General features: G+C 45.5%; 1 protein-coding gene across 1 annotated transcript; it reads left to right on the top strand.

Moving 5' to 3' along the window:
* The first annotated feature begins 17,364 nt into the window (after positions 1 to 17,364).
* Positions 17,365 to 17,841, top strand: LOC148874688 (uncharacterized). Its single transcript, XM_088962599.1, has one exon. The coding sequence runs from the start codon at positions 17,365 to 17,367 to the stop codon at positions 17,839 to 17,841; it is 477 nt and encodes a 158-aa protein (XP_088818725.1).
* Positions 17,842 to 21,258: the final 3,417 nt, after the last annotated feature.

Raw genomic sequence — 21,258 nt, 5'->3', positions numbered from 1 at the left:
ACGTTGAGGCCCTAAAAGCTCAATTGATGCTGCATGGATCTTCTAAGGGTTTGATGTGCAAGACTCTCGTGTTCACACTCAAAGGCCCAGCCCTGACTTGTTACTCCTCACTTCCCCTGCGCTCCATAGCATCATGGAGTTAGCTGGAGACCCAGTTCTGGGCACAGTTTACAACAAGCCAAAAGCAATGGAAAACCTTGCCTAGCCTCATGCAGGTGCGGCAGAGGAAAAACAAATCTCTCAAAGACTACCTGGCGAGGTTCAACACTGAAGCACTACAGGTCCGAAACCTGAACCAATCCGTGGCTGTTACAGCCATCCAACATGGACTCCTCCCCTCACCATTCAACTTCTCCATCTCCAAGCACCTCCTGCAGACATTAGCTGACAAAATGACTCATGCCCATAAATATATCAATAAGGAAGAAGCACAAACACAGATGCGGGACGAGGAAGAAAGGCCCGACAAGAAGAGGAGAGATACCAAGGAGCAGAAACCAGAAAGATCAGATCAGGACCATAAGAGGCAAGATCGCCGACCCGATCATAGACCACGAACACCGCCACCGACCTACCAAAACTTCACGTTGCTCATTGCACTACGGTCTGAAGTTCTGATGCAAATCCATGACCGTAGTAACATTCATTGGCATGAGAAGATGAAAACACAAGGTAACAAGAGGAACCGTGACAAGTATTGCGAGTTCCATAGAGACCATGGCCATGACACAGAGAACTGCTTTGACCTGCACAACCACATCAAAGACCTGATCAGACGCAGGTACCACGATGGTTTCATAAAAAAAAGCGAGAAGCCAGTAGAGGAAGAACAATGCACGAGAATTCTCGTGCTGGTGCGATCCACGTCATATTAGGAGGAATCGTCGCTGGAGGAGAGAGTAGCTTGAGGCACAAGAAGTATGCAGTTGTGGGAAATTGACAATCGGGGACACAAGAAGAAGTGCGGCCAATCTATCACCTTCACCGACGATGAACTCGGGGGGGGGGGGGGGGGTTCAAACCTTGCATGATGACACCTTGGTAATCATAGCTGAGGTTGCCAACTTCAAGATGTGGCAGATTCTAGTTGATACAGGTAGCTCTACGGATGTGCTCTTCGAGGACGCATTCGAGAAGCTTGGCATCAACAAAGAGCACCTCACCCCTGTCAACACTCTCCTAATGGGCTTCTCTGGGGAGTTCCTTTTGCCCACTAGAAGGATAACCTTTCCCCTCTTGATCAGAGATGGTGACATCACTGCGATGACCATGGTGAACTTCATTCTGGTTCATTGCCCCTCATCGTACAATGCCATCCTCGGCAAGCCAACCCTTAATGCTCTACAGGCCATGGTCTCCACGTTCCACCTCGCCATGAAGTTCCCCACCGAATACGGCATAGGCGTAGTGCATGGAGACCAAAGAACTGCATGGTAGTGCTACTTGCTCTCCTACTGAGAACCACGCCTAGCCGTAGAAATGTTAATGGCCGAAGCCTATGATCTGTAGGACGAGATGAGAACACAGTATGGTCAAGCTGTCAAAGACCTCATCCAGGTGCCGCTTGACGAAGAAGATCCCGAGAGGACTGTCAAGGTTGGCTCTCTCCTAGATGACCGCATCTGGGAAGAGCTTTTGCAGCTACCGAGAGACCACTTCGATGTATTCGCGTAGTCGATGGCGGATATGTCAAGGATTGACCCCAAAGTCATCACACACCGCCTGAACGTTGACCCTTGCTACAGAACGATGGCAAGTAGTCGCTAATGAAGTGTAGAAGCTACTCGACGCCGACTTCATTCAGGAAGTGGAATACCCCGATTAGCTGGCCAACGTGGTGATGGTGAAGAAGGCCAATGGGAAGTGGAGGATATGCATCGACTTCACCAACCTAAACAAAGCCTGCCCTAAGGACAGATTCCCTCTATCGAGGATTGATTAGTTCGTTGACACGACAACAGGGCATGAACTCCTAAGCTTCATGGATGCCTTCTCGGGGTACAACCAAATTCAAATGCACCCAGATGACAAGGAGAAAACAACTTTCATCACCAATTGTGGCCAATACTACTACAAGGTGATGCCCTTCGGCCTCAAGAACGCTGGTGCCACTTATCAGTGGCTAGTGAATGAGGTATTTAAGGACCAGCTTGACCAAAATGTGGAAGCATACGTCGACAATATGCTCGTGAAGAGCAAGAAGGCCGAGCACCACCTCACTGACCTAAATGAAGTCTTCGGCACCCTCAAGAAGTATAAGATGAAGCTGAACCCAACCAAATGCACTTTCGGGGTCGGCTCAAGTAAATTCCTAGGGTTCATGGTGACATAGAGGGGGATTGAGGCAAATCTAGAGAAAATACAAGCCATCTTCGACATGCAATCACCTCGGACTTACAAAGAAGTGCAATGACTCACCAGTAGAGTATCCGCCCTCAGTAGATTCATGTCCAAATCTTTGGACCAGTGTTTGCCCTTCTTCAAAGCCCTCAAGTGACTGGAGGACTTCCTATGGACTGAGGAATGCAAATGGTCCTTTCAAGAGCTGAAGCAATACCTGAGCTCGCCTCCTCATCTCACCAAACCGAGCCCAGTGGATGAGCTAATGCTCTACCTCTTAGAACATGAGTCCTATTTACCTACCTCAAGCAAGTGACCAGTGTGAGATGGAGCATAAGATGCACTCACACCAAAAAAAAAAAGAGAGAGAAAAGTGTGTGAGATGGAGCATAAAATGCACTCACACCGAAAAAAAAAGGGGTGAGATGGAGCATAAGATGCACTCACCCCTAGAATTAAGAAATTGTGGTGATAGCTGAGGTTCAAAGGGGCACTCTAAAGTTGAACTCTCATTAAGATTCAGTTACAGATGTGAAACTTAGTGAAATTTGATTATTAACTTTGACAATTAAGGAGCTGATTTATATATGAATTAGGAGTGAAGGCTAGACTATGATGAAATTCATATTCTCCTTTCCTTGGATCTGATACATATCTTAAATGGTAATTTACAAGAATAAGAGTTGAGCACTTACAAAAGTTCCCCGACTACTCAATGCATTTCTATCTTAAAAAGTTCACCAGGTAAATGGTGAGAACAGAAGGGGGGAATGTTAAGTTTATGGCTGATGTCTTTGCTTGAGGACAAGCAAAAGCTTAAGTGTGGGGGTATTTGATGAACCTACAATTTATCTATATTTTATGAGGTTTTTGCATGAAATTTTATGATGGTTTAATTAAATTTTGCCCTATTTTAGCTTGATTGCAAGAAAAATTTCAGGGGGAGCCAAATCAACAAAAAGAAGGCAAAAACAAGAAAAGAAAACCCAAAAATTTATCAAGTTCAGCCCGGCCCAGCCATGAGAGCAAGAGAATTTCATTCGGCCCAAGAAGAGCAAGTGAAACTCTTTGGAAAATCCAAGGGAAGAAGCCTAGCAAGAAGGAAATTTTGGCCCAGCCCATTTTTAGCCCAAATAACAGCCTAGAGTGTAGCCCACATGAGTTCAAAAGCAAGCTAAGTTGTAGCCCAAATAGCAGCCCAAAGGGAGCTAGGGGCGGCAACTTCTAGGAGTTTCTTGAAGAGAAGGAGGGAGCACTCTAGAAGGTTCATGAGGGGTGTAATACACCCCATTCTAGAGGCTTCAAGAAGGGGCAAGAGCCCACTTGAAAAACTATATAAGGAGGCCTCTAGGAGGGGAGAAAGTTGTTCAATTGCTTGAGAGGAAGGCTCTCCCACTCTTAGAGGTTCGGCCACCTTGAGAGAAGAGAAGAGAAGAAGGATAGGCGCAAGGAAGAAGAAGAAGAAGGGTTGAAGGAAGTTCAAGACAAGCAAGCTAGAAGAGAAGGTGAGTTCAAATTGAGGGTTTGTGATTCAAAGATCTTTTGTAATAAATCATTTGTAGTTTCATTCTCTTTTGATTTGAATTCAGTTTCTTTATATATTTTCTTTCTTCTTTCTCCTTGTTTCCATTCTTCCTTGATGTATTTCAGCTTGTAAAATTTCAGTTCAGCAATCTAATTCTTTTGGATTCATTCAAATGGTCATGTATTGTACTTGAAGTTTCTTGAATAAGGGTGTGATTGTAGATCAATTCGGCCAACTAACCTTCAAAACTCAGATCTGAATTCTCAGATCTGAATTGCTTGAAAAAGAATTCAGATCTGAAATTTTTAGATTGGCCGAATTAATCTACAGCTTGGAATTTCTAGAGTGCTTGAGAGAGACTCTAGGAATTCAGATCTACTATTCAAGAACTGAATTGAGTGCAAGGTTAGAGATAACTTGCACAATTCAGTTGGTGATCAATTCAGATTTGAATTGATGCCTTAGAAGTGTTTGAAGAAATGCATGCATGGGGATTAGATTCTTGCTAGAGATAGAAGAACCGTCACTCATGCATAGGATGAACATGCGCTTGAGAGAGGCTGTTCATGACCTTGGGGTTTCACCAAACCAAGGCTCAATCATGATTCATTCGAATGATCCAAATTGATAGATTGCTGAATTCTAAGATTGACATTTACTGCTTATTCTTCTAACCTGAATTGAAGGCAATTGGACCAATGATTTAGATAGATTTTAATTTAGGATTTCTTAGCTTTCATTAGAGTTTAGATTTATTTGTTGATCAGATAAGAAGTGCTTAATTTAGTATTGGTAATTGTTTCCTAAATCCTCGTGGGAACGATACTTCACTCTCTACTTTATTACTTGAACGACTAGTGCACTTGCTAGTGTCACAATGAGCAACAGGAATCTTTGAATGTACTACCAATAATCTGATAGTTAATGTAGAATGTTTTATTCGAGCTACACGATTTTCCAGCACACTATGCACATACGCCCTATGGCATAAACACTATGTAAACTGCACTACACAGCCGCACAACACTCATCGCACAACACATGCGTAGCTCAGAACAACTCACTAACTTGATTGATCTTCGAACGTCCCGAGCCCACGACGCGTAGCTCGGCTATGTATTGCCGACCAACTTTACTTGGTTGTCCACGGCCCGAGCCTAAGGTGGAGAAGAAATGCCCCCGCCCATTAAGGCCAGAGGACGGTCATTAAACTCCACTCACTCACTGACTAACAATCGGCCAGAGCTAGCCGAGGAATGACCAACCCTCGAAGGGCACCAAAGGCTCTGAAGACCAGAAACTGAGCATCCCGGAGATGAGAGCTCGGAATATACTCCGGCTCCACTAGCCGAAGATTGAAGATCTCGGCCAACCCTAAACCTCAGCCAAAGCAAGGTCGAGGAGCCAAAAAAAAATTGATGTATGTATGCACACAAGCTTAGAACAAAAAGTTTTATTAAGTTAAACAGTCAGTACATTAGATGAAAGCTCAACATATCGAGCCATTACAAGTACAAGAAAAATAAAGGAACCTACAGCTCTCCAATCCTCGATAGGGTGATCAGTGGTCACGCCACTGCCCTCACCATCTTTACCATCCTTGTCCCCGTCAGATTCCTCATCAATAAGATTATCCGAAGCAGGTGGAGTGTCAAAGTCATATGCCTCCCAAGTCCGTGCAATCTCGCTTAGCTTTGGGCAGTGACGCAGAACCGCATACTGGTCCATCTCTTGTCGAATTTCCACCGAGGCCTTGTACCGATCTACCGTTACCTTGGCGGCCTCCTACCTTAGCCACTCCTCCACCTTCAGCTCAGCGATCCCTTGCCTCAAACCATGGACTATGTTCGCCTGCTCAGCCAACTGGGCCTTCAACTTCACCACCACCTTCTCCAACATGGCTGAGCGCTCCCCTGCCACCCGAAGCTTGGCCAACTGAGCCTTCTATCGCAAGTACTCTGAGTGCTCTATCTCCTACATTCTCCACAAGTGCCAAAGATGGTCAACCATAGCTATTGTCGAGCACGCGTTCTGTGAACATCAGAAGCATCCTTAGCATGAAAAAATCTACTTAAAAGCAACAAGAGTGAGTACGAGCTTACCTGAGTCACTGCTTGAATGAGTGAGCATTCCAAGGCGCTGCTCCCAGTATCCCTAGCCTCCATGATGTATCCTGTAATCATCCCATGAAGCAATTGCTTAGGAACCCCAAGGGTCTTTAGCCCAACCCAGCTACAGATCGACCAGCGCGACACATGGATGTTCGAGCTACTGCTCCCCACCTCAGTCTGCAAGGGAAAGGTAGCTCAATGAACCTCTTCGGGATCCATGACAACAATGTCCTCATCATCATTTCCCTGCCGCCAAACTCTTTTCTGCCAACAGGATGCCCTCTCAGAAGACCTCAAAGAAGGAACTGCCTCGGACGGACTTCTTGTTGTATGCTAGCCTGGTTCTGCCTCTTCCGGTTCGCCCTCATCTGACATACAATCTCCTCCTTGCTCGCCATTTCTACACCTACACTGCGAAAACATGACAATGAGTACATGATCAGAGAAGCAAAGAATATATAAGTAAACAAAGCAACGGAAAGGATAGACCGGCCACCCTACGCATCAACCCGGCGAGCATCAACATCTCCAAGCATGTGTATACAAGTACGTCTATCTCATAAATCATGATCAGAGCCGACCTCTCCTCCCAGGTGAGTGCAGACCATAGAGGTTGTGGCACTCTCATCCTCTTCTCTTGTAGCACAGTCGAGAAGAGGAAGCCCCTAGGACAATGCACAAAGAAGAAACTCTCCTTTCAATGCTTCACAAAGGAAGGGGCTCCGACCAACACCTTGACATTCTTCCTAGTTGAGAAGTAGTAATAACTCTAATGGTTAGGTTTCAATTGGAGGAGGAAGCTCACCATACCCAAGGTCAATTTGATGTCACGAACCGCATAACAAGACATGAGGTCAAACAAAAACCTAAAGGAGTTCAGCATCAACTGCATCGCTAATACTCGGTACCACCCAAGCACCCCGGCGATCCCTTCATTTAAAGTAAACCTCCGCCCAGCTTCTGAACTGTTCTCATACACACATATCCCGTTGGGCCAAGCATCTGTTGCCAACTCGCCGGGCTGCGAGCACCTCATCCAAAATTCCTTGGGGATGTCATACATAGCTCGGATCCAATCCATACCCCCAGGGGTCAAGACGTAGGGTGTGGTCCCAAACCGATGACTAGCTCACAAGGGAAGCTCTACTTCTACCCTCGAAGGACCAACCTTGGCCTCTTTAACCTCGGTAGCCTAGAAATTGCTAACCCCTGACTCATAGTCAGAGTCCCTAGAACCCGAAGAAGAACTAGAACTAGAAGAAGAGTGGGGGAATGAGGAAGGCATCTTATCGAGCTAAAGAACAAGAAATTAGAGCAAAAGCCAAGCAATGCCAACAACACCTCGCTAAGAAATCCAACCAACTCCTTTTGCAAATGACGAAGGAGAAATGCCCGTCCACTCCTTCTTATAACCTCTGGGAACGCGAATCAACGCCAAATCAATAGTAGGGATCGAGTGCCACTTTGAAGAAGCTTGGTAAGACCAATTGACGCGACAGTCACAACACGCGTATAGCCTCGAGAACCGAAGTGACAACCTTGACATGCAACATTCAAAACATTAATTTCCTTGATTCGCCCTTCAACACCGGTCCAACCAACGCCACGGATGCCCAGGGTTCACCCAGGACCACCGGTCCAATTAACTCCTCGGGTCTCCTTAGGACACCTAGCAGTAGACACCGACCAAAGGAAGACGCGTCGCGCCTCAACTGGGCACCCCACTCTTCAACTTTGGAACTAGGAGAGTGGTGTTCGAATTCCAAAATTTCAAGTACAAGTTCCTCAGACAAAGTGCAGAGACTCCAACTTTGTAGCTCGGCACCTCTAAGGCCCCCAACGTCGGAGCTCGACACACCATGGCCAAGCATCACATTGGCCCCAACTCCAAAGCTCGGCCTCCCACCAGCATAAGAAAGCCCTTCCTCGGCACCCGACCGAGCTAAGCCTTTGACTTTAGAGCTCAGCACACCATGGCCGATCATCATAGTGGCCTCAACACCAAAGCTCGGCCTTCCACCGGCATCAAAAAGCCCTTCCTCGGAACCCAGCCGAGCTAAGCCCCCAACTTCGGAGCTCGAGACACCATGGCCGAGCATCACAGTGGCCTCAACACTAAAGCTCGACCTCCACTAGGAATCAGAAGCCCTTCATCGACACCCAGCCGAGCTAAGCGACCATGCACAGTCAAGGAACGAAGATCCCTTCCTCGGCTCCACCAGGAAGGCAAACCTCGAAACTCAGCTCGACACCTCGGCATCCTGCCGAGCTACACGACCATGCAACACTTCGGCTGAGCACTCCTCCTCCTCGGCTCTAGAACTCAGGGAGTGGTGTCCGGATTCTAAAGTTGGAATTCTTGTAGTTGTGTAGTCGACGATTGAAGGACTCCCCGACAACAGCCCACATTGCGCAAACCTCACATTCTTGCAAACACCGAGGAACATCAAGTGGACTAGACACTCAACCAGACTTTAACTTGGAGTTCCTCAACCGAGGAACAAGGCATCCAGCCGTGCTACACCTCGGCCGAATACTTCTTGCCTCAACTTCAGAACTAGGGGAGTGGTGTTCGGGTCATGGCTGAGCTGGTCCTGAGAGACATGTGGCCACCCAGTCATCATCCAGTCAGCCCGGCCACGTCGGCTTAGCTCAGCCAGCTTCACGACATGCATGGCCTCTGCGACATAGGTTGGGCTACGCTATTACTGTGGCCCCCCATCTTATCCTCTCAGCCACATCAGCTACACGTCACAAAGATAACTCCGCCGAGGAATAGGACTTTATCCCAAATACCTCAGCATCCAACCTCATCCCAACAACCCCAGAAGCCTAATCCAACCAAGACACGGACCTTCGGCTATAAAGAGATACTCCATGCTCAAGGTAAAAGATTCCAACTTCTGACACCCATACTACTATTCTACTCAGACCAGCATCCCTATAGCTCGGTCCAGCCATCCATCACCTCCTACTGACTTGAGCATTAGAGTACCTATCCGGGGATAAGTCCTTGGGCGTCTAACTTCTCCTTTCTTGATCACAGGTCTTGAAACACAGCCTCATCCTTGTAGCTTGGCACCACCCTGTTGGCAAGGACTATCTGGTTGCTTTCCTCAGTTCGTGCACCACCTCAGATTGAGCAACATCGGAATTAAACATTTTTAATTAATATTATCTATCAAATTTACTATTTCAAACATAAAATATAATAAACATTATAAAAAATAGGAAATTTTGGTAAAATAATTGGTTCAGGTCTAAATCGGCTTGGTACAAGCAATTACCAGAGCCAACCCAACTATTAATCAATACAAAATTATGGAACCATAATCAACATATAATCAGTTCGGTTCAATTTGGGCGGTCGGGAAAACCCAACCCATTTACAACCCTAGATGACATCTATGTCTATTTGTATGCAAGTATGAATCAAATACAAATTTTGCACTTGATTCAGTTTTGCATCTATTGGTATGTAATTATTTGCATTCATTGACAATGCAAATTTTTGCATTTTAAAAGACTTAAGCACACCCTAATCACCCCTGTGGTTTTAAAATCTCTTTTACTTTTTATTTTCTTTCAATTTTTCAAAAAGAATCATGTTTCTTCACTAAACATGTAGAAAAACATGTTATTGGGTGGTGGGTATTAGCTAATACAATGATGTAAAGCCCGTCTCTAAACATGTAGAAAAACATAGAAATTCTTAAAGAGTGATGTTGACTTACCTTCCATCTCTAGATTCTCTACCAACTCCCATGTCGACAAAACTGAAAATTGAAGAGGGGTTCCAAGTTTTGTGAAAACTTCTCCCAGTTTAATTAGACCAACTTCCAACATTCTCCCACTTTGGTCTAAACGAGGGTTTATTTTTTAAAATATTTTGAAAACAAATCTCTTGGATTGTCAACTTTAAAAATAACTGTTGATTGCGCACTCCAATTTAGAAAAACATTCACTCATTGTGAGAAATAATATAACTGATGGAATTCCAGAATACAAGCAAGAAAATTACTACACCATCTAATTGGCGTAGGACCGGTTACAATGTCAATACACCTAATTCTCAGGGATTGGATCAGATTCAAATTAAAGTATATTCGAATCCAATCTGACACTATTTGTGTCGGACTCCATACGATCGGATCTGATAAGATTTTATTTGATTCGGTCCGACTTATTTTATTTAAAATTTAATAAATTATTAAAAAAACTAATTTAAATAAAATAAAAACAAAAAAACAAGTATTTTTTAATTATTTTCATCGGGATGATCCATATTCGACCAAATAGGAATTAATCCATCCCTACCAACTCAAGTTCAAATGCCACTGTATAGCTAGAATTTTAAATATATTAATCATGCCATGCATGGGTCCAAACCATGTCTTATAATAGGACACAATCGTCATTATTTCCATACACATGTACGTGCACCAATGCGGATAAAGAAAAATGAATAAGAATAATTAATTATAAATTAATGTGATCATAACAAGTGTCAAAACTAAGTCATAAACATCCTTCAACTAGTCAAGAAAATCAAAGTTATCCTCTCTCCTACAATAAGATATATAATCTATGTGCTTTAACACTTTTTTTTTCAAGGTTTTTAAAACCAATCACGACAACGAACCGGTCAGGGGTCTGGTTCCCGGATCGAACGATCGGACCATTCTCACAAATAAATAAATAAAAAATAATCAAAATCGTTGAATGGTTCAAATGGTTCAACTGCCTGGGTCAGTGGTTTGCTGACCAAATAAATATTTTTTGACAAAAAATCCGATTTTAAGAAAAAATAGATCCAATCACCCCGGTTTTCCCAGTCCAACTGTCCGGTCCAATCCGGTTTTGAAAACCATGTTTTCTCCCTTTGGTTTGCATACTTGATTTGTGTCTGATTCTATTATTTTACACTTTTTCCTAGATTTCTTGTGCTTGATATACCCTATTTTTGACTCTTAAATTGCCAGATGTGCTCCCTCAGGTTTGTTATGTTGGATCAATTCTCTCCTCCTCTTGGGAACACATGCTGATAAACTCTGTCATCTTCTACTTCTCTTTCTAAACATTAAAAGTAGTCTTGAAGATGTCAAATTGCTTAAGCAGAGATGTGATGATGAAATGGATCATAAAGGAGTCATTGGCTTCCATGTCTAGGGTCTTTAATTGGCTTACAATGTTTGACATCTTCATAATATGCTCTTGCACACCACTGTGTTCATCATACTTCATGGTTACCAATTGAGTCATCAGAATGCTAGCCAATGATTTGGTAGATGATGTAAAGTTCTATTTAATTGTTTTAAGATATACTCTTTGGCTAATAAATAAAGATTTCTCTTAATATACATCAGGCCAAGCCTATTTACATTTCTCATGAATCATATTCTTTCTTCTCCTCTACACCACTGTTCTCAATGGGCTTTGGAGGTGCATCCCAAAAGCCCAAATCCAAAGTAGCAATGCCAAAGTCAAACATGATTTCATCTTTCCAATCCAAGAAATTTGATCTACTTAAGGTCCTCACTTTGTTAGATAAAATTCCAAGTGCCATAAGCCACAAAATAAACAATTTAATTGATGGGGATATCAATTAAACTTATCTAACAATCTCTCCTTTGGGCTAACATTACCACATGTAAATCTCTCACTAGTGAAAGAATTATCACATTTGGACTGACTAGTTATAGATGATCTAATTTTCAAAGCATCTACACCTTTGGGCATAAGATACTTCTCAATCAGATTATCTATATTAACCATCTCAATCCACCTAATTGGACAATCTCAACGACTCACCTTCGAGCTTTATCATTGTTTGTCTCAATCAAATGCCAAACCACAATACCTTATCTTTAATAACTATCACTTGCACTTAAAACTACAAGATACTCCATGGATGTGTCACTTTAGAATCTGTTTGGCATCAATGTTGTTGCTAACAGTGACACATCAGCACCACATTAGAAGAAATGGTGCTCTAAGTCACTCTTTGGAAATCGAGAACTTGTGGTTTGGAGCAACGTCGAATTTGGCATTTTCTCATATCACGGTTCATTACTGCCAATGAGGACATGATGTAGACTTCTTATAATGAGTTCTAGTGCTGGAAACAAACATGTAGTACTGATACCAAACAGAAAGTGTTGTTGTTGCTCCACAAAACATTCAACCTGACAACAATGTTTCCAAACAGAACAAAAAAAAAAAAAAAACACATCAGCAACAAAACGATGTTGTATCTGCAGCATCGATGCCAAACATATACTTAGTGATTAGACACCCACTCAAACTCAAAATAGCTACAGTAATGGGGCTTGTCAAAAGATATATTTATACATTGCCAAAACTAGCAAAAACAGTGAACCGATGCCCAAGACAATTAAAAAATCCATGATATTTTATCAGAACATAAAACACATTGTTAGAAATCTGTGGGAAAATTTGGGGTCAAAATAGATTCAAGAAGTTCCTGAACCGACTAGTCAAAGATTTGAATTTTAATAAACCAGGCTGTTCCAGTGTAAATTAAAGTGTGGGTCCCACAAAGATAAATTAAAAAAAAAAACAAAAGTCAAACATACTTTTGTCCCTTAATGTTGATCAAAACGTTTAGAAACATATGCATATTAAAATTCAAACTTAAATATCTTTATCAAATATGCTGTAATGTAACCGAACGTCGGTTTTTTTAATGATAAGAGCAAGGGGCGGCTCTAACATGATTTGAAAAAAATGACCGGGAAACGGAACCGTTTAGGCCATTAGTTTTTGGGTCAATGGTTTGATCGTTCGGATCAAATGGATGGCTCATTCTAACAATAAAAATTAAAAAAATAATTAAAAATAAAAAAAAAACGGCTAAAAATTGTTGAATGAGTCGATGGTTTAATTGTGTGTCCAGATTAGCAGGTCATTGATCAATTCAACCGTTTTTTGCCAGGGACTGGGTTTGAGATAAAACGGAACTGGTTGTCTGGATGGTTCCCGAACTGAATAGTCCGACCTTCCGGATCAACAGCAATTGAAAAAGTATGGGCTCTAATACCAATTGTTAGCTAATAAAATGGCATAAAGCTCATCTCCTAACATGAAGAAAAACATAGAAACGATTAAAGAGAATGATGGAGACTTACCTTCCATTGCTACCCAGTCCCATGCAAGGTTCAAAGTATCTATATGTATCATATCGAGAGCTTCCCGATATGCCCCTATAGAGGGTGTATTGGAGTTTTGACCGGTTCAGGGGTGGACAGACCTTAAACTGACCCCTATGAACCAGATTTAAAAAAAAAATACCTATACACCTCTACCGGCTTATGAGACGTATCAATATTTTGAACCTTAGACCCCTTTGAGAAGGGGTCTTCAAGTCTCTTCACTGCTCTCTCTTGCGCTGAGTGATGGGTTCTCTCTTGCTATGCCAAACTTGCGGGGAAGAGTTGGGACCCTTCCCCATTTATAGAGATAGAAGAATCCATCAAGAATTCCTCTTCTCACTAGAATTAGGACTTTGGGCTCTGGGTTGCTCACTTTGAATGGAGCAATCTAAGTTTTGTGAAAACCTCTAGTTTAGACCATCTTCCAACAGTGGGCATATTGGAGTGCATCTCCTCTCAGCTCAATGTCCTCCTCCAGCCATCAGCAGATGCAACATCTTGGTAATAAGTGGTCACCGCCAAAATACCGCTCATGGTTCCCAACATTGGTTTGCAGTTACAAATCTGATTAAGATAGTTGTTCAACAAGCTCCAGAGACTACCATGTTGAGTCCCAAGAAAAAAATAGTAAATGATGTAGGCGCATTTGGCTCGCCTATACAAGGTTCACACGTGTCAAAAATAGAGGGCACTAGTATAGGCTCACCATGAGGACACTTAAGTTTACTCGACACGGACCAGGCGGACCCAATCACAGGGCGTCGCCTGGCTCTGGCAGAACATCTTGTCAAGCCCTTGTACAGCTCGCATCTGGACCATTCAAGCCTAATTATCCCCTGGCAGCTCCGACTATAAATGCAAGGCACCCCCCACAAGGTAGGGGATTCGAAACCTTTGTGATCTCTAGAGATCTCTCTCCTCTAAGGACTTAGCGCTATCTAAGACCTCGTCTAGACCCCTCGGATCCAGACTCATTGCTTACCTTGGACACGTACTAACTTGACCGTCGGGGTCCTCTTCTCGGGTTATCACCCGAGGCCTCTGACATCTCCTCCCTTGCAAGTTCACTACTGCGAGAACTACACTTTGTCGCCCTTCTCAGTACTAGCCCTCGGCTTCTACAATATTCGAATGAGCGATTCGCCTCGGCCTCGACTCGTCTCCCCTAGACTTTCAAAGCCTTTGGCCTTCCTTTAAAGCTTGGGAGTGAATTTACTTTGTTGCACTCGGCCAAACCGAGCATCAACAATTGGCATCGTCTATGGGAACTGATGCTAAGGCAATCCCCTAAAACACTACAAGCTCAAGATCTCCTAAGCTTCAGACACCATGCTAGGAAGAGCCAAGAACTCACAAAACCTGGTCACAAATGAACAGTTTCAGGTGGTCCTCGACGGCCTAGAATACCTCGCACAGCGCGCGGAGCAAGTTTTCCCCCAGGCAGGAGGTCCCTCTCGAGGCAACTGCCCCACTGGAGTGCCAGACCACCAGGGCCGAGGTGAGCATGTCGAGCCCCCAACACTCGGCCTAGACGACCCCCAACGGGTCGAGACCACCAAGTCCGGCATTAGCTGACCTGCCAGCCCAACACAAAGAAATGCAAGACATCCCAACCGAAGAGAGGAAGAGCCAGCATGGTCCAAAAATAGCTGCAACCTTCTGAACAACACCACCGCCGCAAGAGGGAGAACCCCCAGGATGAAGGCGGGAACCTCGGCCATCATAGCACCCACTCATGGGCCGAGGGTCAATGTCGTGCCTCTCCCACGCCAGTCTCAGACCTCCATGATGTCTTGAACAACCGTCGCGCCAGACGGGAGGCGTGCGGTCCTGCCTCGGGGCATTTTGGAGTTCGTGCCGACCCTCACCCTGCCCACGAAGACAGAAACGAGTGCAAGCTCCAACCAACCCTCAGACTGCTGAGCTGCAAGATGAACTCGAGGCCGTCAAGGATGAGGTCTCCCTCTTTGTAATGCCTCTATTTTACCCTCGAGTTGTAGTAGTGAGCCACCCGTTGTTGATAGGCAGCCACCCTTACTTGTGCTTGCTCTCAGGCTTCTTCCAGTAGGTCTAGGTTTGCTCTGAGTGCTTCAATGTTCTCGGCTTTGTCATATGCTTCAATTTAGAGAGCTGTCTGGCCAATCTCTACTGGAATAATGGCTTTTATACCGTAGGTCAGGCCGAACGGGGTTTCTCCCATGGTCGTCCAAGGTGTGGTCCGGTCTGCCCAAAGCACACTGCTTCACTCGTCAGCCCATAGGCCCTTAGCTCGATCGAGTCTAGTCTTCAATCCATCCAGTATAGTTCTATTGGTGACCTCACCTAGGCCATTTGTTTGGGGGTAGCCCACTGAGGTGTACTGTTGCTTGATGGCGAGAGAGGCGCACCATTCCCGGAACTTCGCGTCGTCAAATTGCTTATCGTTGTCGGTGGATAGCATGTGGGGGAAGCCAAAGCGGCAAATAATGTTCTTACAAAAGAAGCTATGAATTGCTCGAGCTGTGATGGTAGCCAGGGGTTCAGCTTCTACCCACTTAGTGAAGTAGTCCATGGCGACGATGAGGTACTTCCTAGCCCCCGTTGCTTGAGGAGGTCCATCCCCCATTTGGTGAAGAGCTAGGGGCTGCTGGGGGCCGAGAGGGTTGTGGCTGGCTAATGGCATAAGTTGGCAAGTCTCTGGCATTGGTCACACTTCCGTACCAGATCGGCTACGTCTTTGTGGAGGGTCAGCCAAAAGTACCCCTTCCTGAGTGTTTTTTGGGCTAGGATTCGGCCATCGAGGCGGTTACTGTAGATGCCTTCGTGAATTTCTCGGAGCACGTACTCGCCCTCCTACTGATGATGGCATTGGAGGTAAGGCAAGGTGATGGATCTTCTATACAACTTCCCTTCCAACAAGGTGTAGTGGGTTGCTAACGCCAGAGTCGCCTGGCTTCATCCCTGTCATCAGGCAATCGTTCTATCAATAAGAAGTTGATGATGGGGTCCATCCATGATGGCTCGACCTCCACCGGGAGTACTTGGGCTTTTTCTATGGAGGGTCGAGGTAGCTTTTCCACGCGGACAGTGTGGCCGAGGGTTGCATCCAAAGTGCTTGCCAACCTAGAGAGGGTGTCGACTCTTATGTTCTTGGCTCGTAGAACTTGTTGCAGGGAAAAGTGTTGGAAGTGGTGGGCTAGTTCTTGAACTTTGGCGAGGTACTTGGACATGCTTTGCTCTCTGGCCTCGTACTCGCCGTTAACTTGGTTCACCACCAGTTGTGAGTCGCTAAAGGATACAATGTGTCCAGAGCTGAGGTCCTTGGAAAACTACAATCCAGAGAGGAGGGCCTTGTACTTAGTTTCTTTGTTAGATGTCAGGAAGTAGAACCTTAGTGCATACTCTGTGACCGCATTATCTGGGGTGAAAAGAATAAGGCCCGATCTGCTTCCTTTGGCGTTGGACGAACCATCATCAAAGAGTTTCCACTTGGGGTATTCCTCCTCGGTCGGGTAGTCCCCTTCAGCATTTTCGGGGCTCGACAGAGGGTTTAGCAAAAGGTGCATTCTACTACGAAGTCAGCTAGGGCTTGTGCTTTAATGTGGGCCTCGGCTAATACTATATGTCAAATTCAGACTGCTTAAGGCGCCTTCGTTGGATGAGCGACTCTATCTCATTCTTCAGGTCATAGCAGTTCTCTGTGTGGTGGCCAATGCCGCGGTGGTACTTGTAGTACTTCTTGGGATATCCCATTCTAGGGTTCCTTTTCATCTTCTCAGGCCATTTCATGAACTTCTCCTCCTCTATCTACATCAGTATCTACATCCGGGCGGAGTTGAGTGGTGTGTATTGGTTGTAAGCCAGGGCCGAGGCCAATGGCTTCTTGTTGTCCTTCCTGCTGTTGTTGTTGTGGTGGTGGTCTAAACCCCTAGCTACCATCACAGCTGGATCAATTCAGAGCTTCTTTTGGAAGAACATTATTTTTTGCTTCGGCTTCCCCCACATGCTAGTCACCGACAACGGGAAGAAATTTGACGATGCCAAGTTTCGGGAGTGGTGCGCCTCCCTCAGTATCAAACAGCAGTACACCTCGGTAGGCTACCCCCAAACAAGTGGCCTAGCCAAGATCACCAACAGAACTACTTTATATGGACTAAAGACCATACTCGACCGAGCTAAGGGCCTATGGGCTGTTGAGCTAAGTAGTGTGCTTTGGGCATACCAAACCACACCTCAGATGGCCATGGGAGAAATCCTGTTCGGCCTGACCTACGGTATGGAAATCGTTATCCCAAGAGGGATCAGCCAGCCGACGCTCCAAATTGAAGCTTACGACGAATCCGAGAATAATGAAGCACTCAGAGATAACGTAGACCTTCTAGAAGAAGCTCGAGAGCAAGCACAAGTAAGGGTGGCTGCCTATCAACAATGGGTGGCCCGCTACTACAACTCAAGGGCAAAAGAGAGGCACTACAAAGAGGGAGACTTCGTCCTCAAGAAAGTCATGGTCCCCGAGCCAGGTGTGGGTAAACTTGGTCCCAACTGGGAAGGCCCCTACAGAATCAAGAACGTCATCGGCCCTAGCACCTTCCACTTCGAACACTTAGGTGGAAGACTCGTCCCTTGGAAGTGGAACTCGGAGAACCTCCAAATGAAGCGTACAACCTCTCCCGAGGACCATGCACTCGAGCTAGACCGTCACCAAGGCACATAGCTAGCAGTGAATACCCTAACTTAGCACCTCGCCAAACTAAAATGCATTAAGACGACTGAGACATCGCATGCCTCGGCGAAGGATGGCCTCTTGGTTGTATATACATTGCGAATTAAATAAACGACAGCTCCAACCAACTCGATGGTTCACCTCGGCCCGAGACCCCCGACCTCCCTGGAGCACCACCTCGGCCTCGTCGAAGTAATTTGGTAGACCACCTTGCCCTAGCCTAAGTAAACACTTGGGAGAAAAACAAGCCAGGCAAGTTGCACCTTGGTCGCAGACCTTTGCTTCGGCATCGGCCCCCTCAACAATCTAAAGCGAGCGTGTACCTAAAGTGAGCCATTACAAGCCATTTTTTTAATTGTGATCTCTTTGTTGGGAGGGGCAGAGGCCTCTCGAAAGAGAGAGAGAGAGAGAGAGAGAGAGAGAGAGAGAGAGAGAGAGAGAAAGAAGGAGAGAACACCATACAAAAATTGCTCTGAGTTCATTCATTCATCTTGTAAAGCATTTATAGAAAAATCTTTTCTATGGCCTCAACGGTAGAGCACATTTACATCATAAAAAAGAATAAACAAAAATAGGAAGAACCCCCACTAAGCTTCGTCGCCATCCGGGGGGAGGGTAGAGTCGTCAGTAGCCTAAGTCTCTTCAGGGGAGCTAGGAATCTCCTTCAGCCCCTCGACGTCAAAATCAGGCGTCACCTGCAAGAGGGCCTTCTTGGTGTCCTCGATGCCATCCAGGTACAATGTGGAGGCATACTCCACGAGGGCCTACTGGTATTCGAGCAACTTCTTAAAGGCCTCCACCGCCTTAGTCGCTACCTTAGCCACCCGCTTTTCCATCTTGTTCGATGCCTTAGCAACCCTCTTCTCTACCTCGGTCGCTCGCTTCTCGGCCTCGATAGCCCACCCTTTGGCTTGGATTGCTCGCCGTTGAGCCTCTATGACAATGCTGTCATGGTGAACTCTCTCATCTTGCTCCTCGACAAGGTGGGCCCGCATTTCCTTCAGGTCGGCCTCCATCTTTGTCCGGAGTAGCTACTTATCCTTGTAGGCCTTCCTAAACGTGTCTCGCTTGCCCTCAATAGTGGTGACAGCCGCCTGGAGCTTCTCCTTCTCCTTCTCAAGCCTGCCCAGGTGCCCCAAAGTAAGGCTCCTCCAGTCTTCCAAACCGAAGAAATGGAGATAGACCTGCAACAAGAATCATCAGTAAGGACTACAACAAAGAAAGAACCAAAAGACGAAGCATGAAGACAAAAGCTTACCTTGGCCAAGTGATATAGCCCCGTGCCGTGGACAAATTGAGGCTCACTCTACATCATCCAAAAGTGATCCCTCGAGAGGATCGCCCCGCTCACCAGGGCCTGGCCGACCCCATCTTCAGTTATCGAGTCCCCCTTGCGATTCGACCACCGAGGAAGGAAAACTTTGGAGGGTTGGTCGGCTTCTCCAGCAAGCTCCTATGCAAACGCGAGGACGGATAAGGGCCCGCAGGGTACCCCTTGGTGGGAGGCTTCTTTGTCGCGGCACCCCCGGCAGGACATTCACCGTGGGCCGCCTTCTTCGATGGCTGCTCTCTTAGGGACTCCTTGGCAAGCCACTTCTTACCCGCCTCAGCCACCTCAACAGGCTTCATCATCTTAATCGGCTTCTTGGCCCCCTCAGCTGGCCTTGTTCCCTTGTCTCCTCGGCCTATGGGTACTTGTTGTTGAGTGCCCCCTTGACGGGGACTTGTTGTTAAGTAGCCCCTTTCGTGGGGACCGATGCCCCCTCACGGGCACGACCTCGGCAGGCCTTCTCGGCATCTGCCTCCTACTTTCTTGCTCACATGGGCCTTCTGCTTGGTGCAAGCACTCTCCAGTGGCAACTTCTTGGTGTCCATCGGCACCTCAACAAAAGGAAGACAACGAATCAGTACCACCAGACGAGGAAAAATGGAACGTGTAAAAAAGCTACGAAACCTCTCCTACCGTGGGGGGCAAAACTGAGCCCCGTGAACACTAGGGGAAGCTCCTCCTCCACCAAAAGGCTTGGCCTTTACTGTCTCCAGCATGATTAGGTGAGCCATAGCTATAGCCTCTTTGTCCTGAAGCGGAGGGGGACACTTCTCAACTATCATGCAGACCTCTCCCCACTTCAACCTAAACGACCAACCTTCGGGGCAAGAGATGAAAAAGAATTTGCCGTTCCAGTTGTGGACTAACATGGGGTTATCGACAGGTCTCCCCCTCCGTGGCTGAAGATAATACATGTTGGCCTCGGAAGAGTGTTTTCTCTGCACAAACATGGCATGGAATAATTTTGGGGTCAACTCCACGTCCAAAAGCCGAGCCCAACCAACATGGCTACTATGGTCCTAATGGCATTGGGAACGAGCTGACTGATCGTGATGTCGTATCACTTCAGCAGCTCAGAGATTAAAGGATGAAGAGGGAACATAAGGCTAGACTTGGTCCTAATGGCATTTTGAACTTTTCAAAAAACTCAGACTTGTGTCTCATTAGGTACACGTAACCATATCGTGAAAAATCATTTGTAAAGGTGATGAAATACACGTGTTGATTTCGTGTCCTAACACTCAGGGGAACACATACATCAGTATGTATCAGGTCAAGTGTGCCTGCAGATCTTTCAGGTTTATCGTCAAATGGCCGCGTAGTCATCTTACCTTGGAGGCAAGGTTCACAAGTGGGAAGATCTTCTACAGTTAGAAAATCCAAAGGATCATTCAACACCGATATGGCCAAGTCGATAATGCCAGAAGCATGTGGGATTTACTGTATCATGAGTCCTTTTCTTGGGATTTTCAACCGACGTAGTTTTGGTTAAGTTAGTTTCCAGAGAATGATGTAGAACATAGAGACCATTCTCCAGTTCCCCGCTGCGATGAATTGGTTATCCCGTTTAACAGTATTCATATTACTAAAATAAACAGTATATCCATCAGCACACAGTTTAGAAACAAAAATTAAATTTCTTCTTAAGTTTTGTATATAAAGACAACATTTAAGTGCAAACACTCCTTCTCTAAAGACTAATTCTATGGTTTCTATTTCCAGAGCTGCAACACTTGTAGTCGTTCCCAAAAATAGGGTCACTTCATCTTCAGTCAATCTTCTACTAACTTTGAACCCCTGCAGTGAGTTACACGCATGAGTTGAAGCCCCGGAGTCAACACACCAAGACACAGAACTAACTAACATATTAGTTTCTATGACACAAGTTTCGATGTTACCTTTCTTAAATTGCAGGTAGGTAGGACAGTTCCTCTTCCAGTGGCCAGTCTGCTTGTAGAAGTGACAGACATCAGATGCCTTGTTCTTCTTATACTTCTTAGGCTTGACAGCTTTCTTCTGGGGCTTCTTTGCCTTTCTCTTTTTCTTGCCTGATTTGTTAGCTTCAGCAAGCATAACCA

This window comes from Nelumbo lutea, chromosome 1, assembly GCF_056320005.1.
Source record: "Nelumbo lutea isolate HS-2025 chromosome 1, American lotus-T2T, whole genome shotgun sequence".
NCBI classification, from domain to species: domain Eukaryota; kingdom Viridiplantae; phylum Streptophyta; class Magnoliopsida; order Proteales; family Nelumbonaceae; genus Nelumbo; species Nelumbo lutea.
Note: the sequence above shows the minus strand (reverse complement) of the source record. Positions and strands in the feature narration are given on the sequence as shown.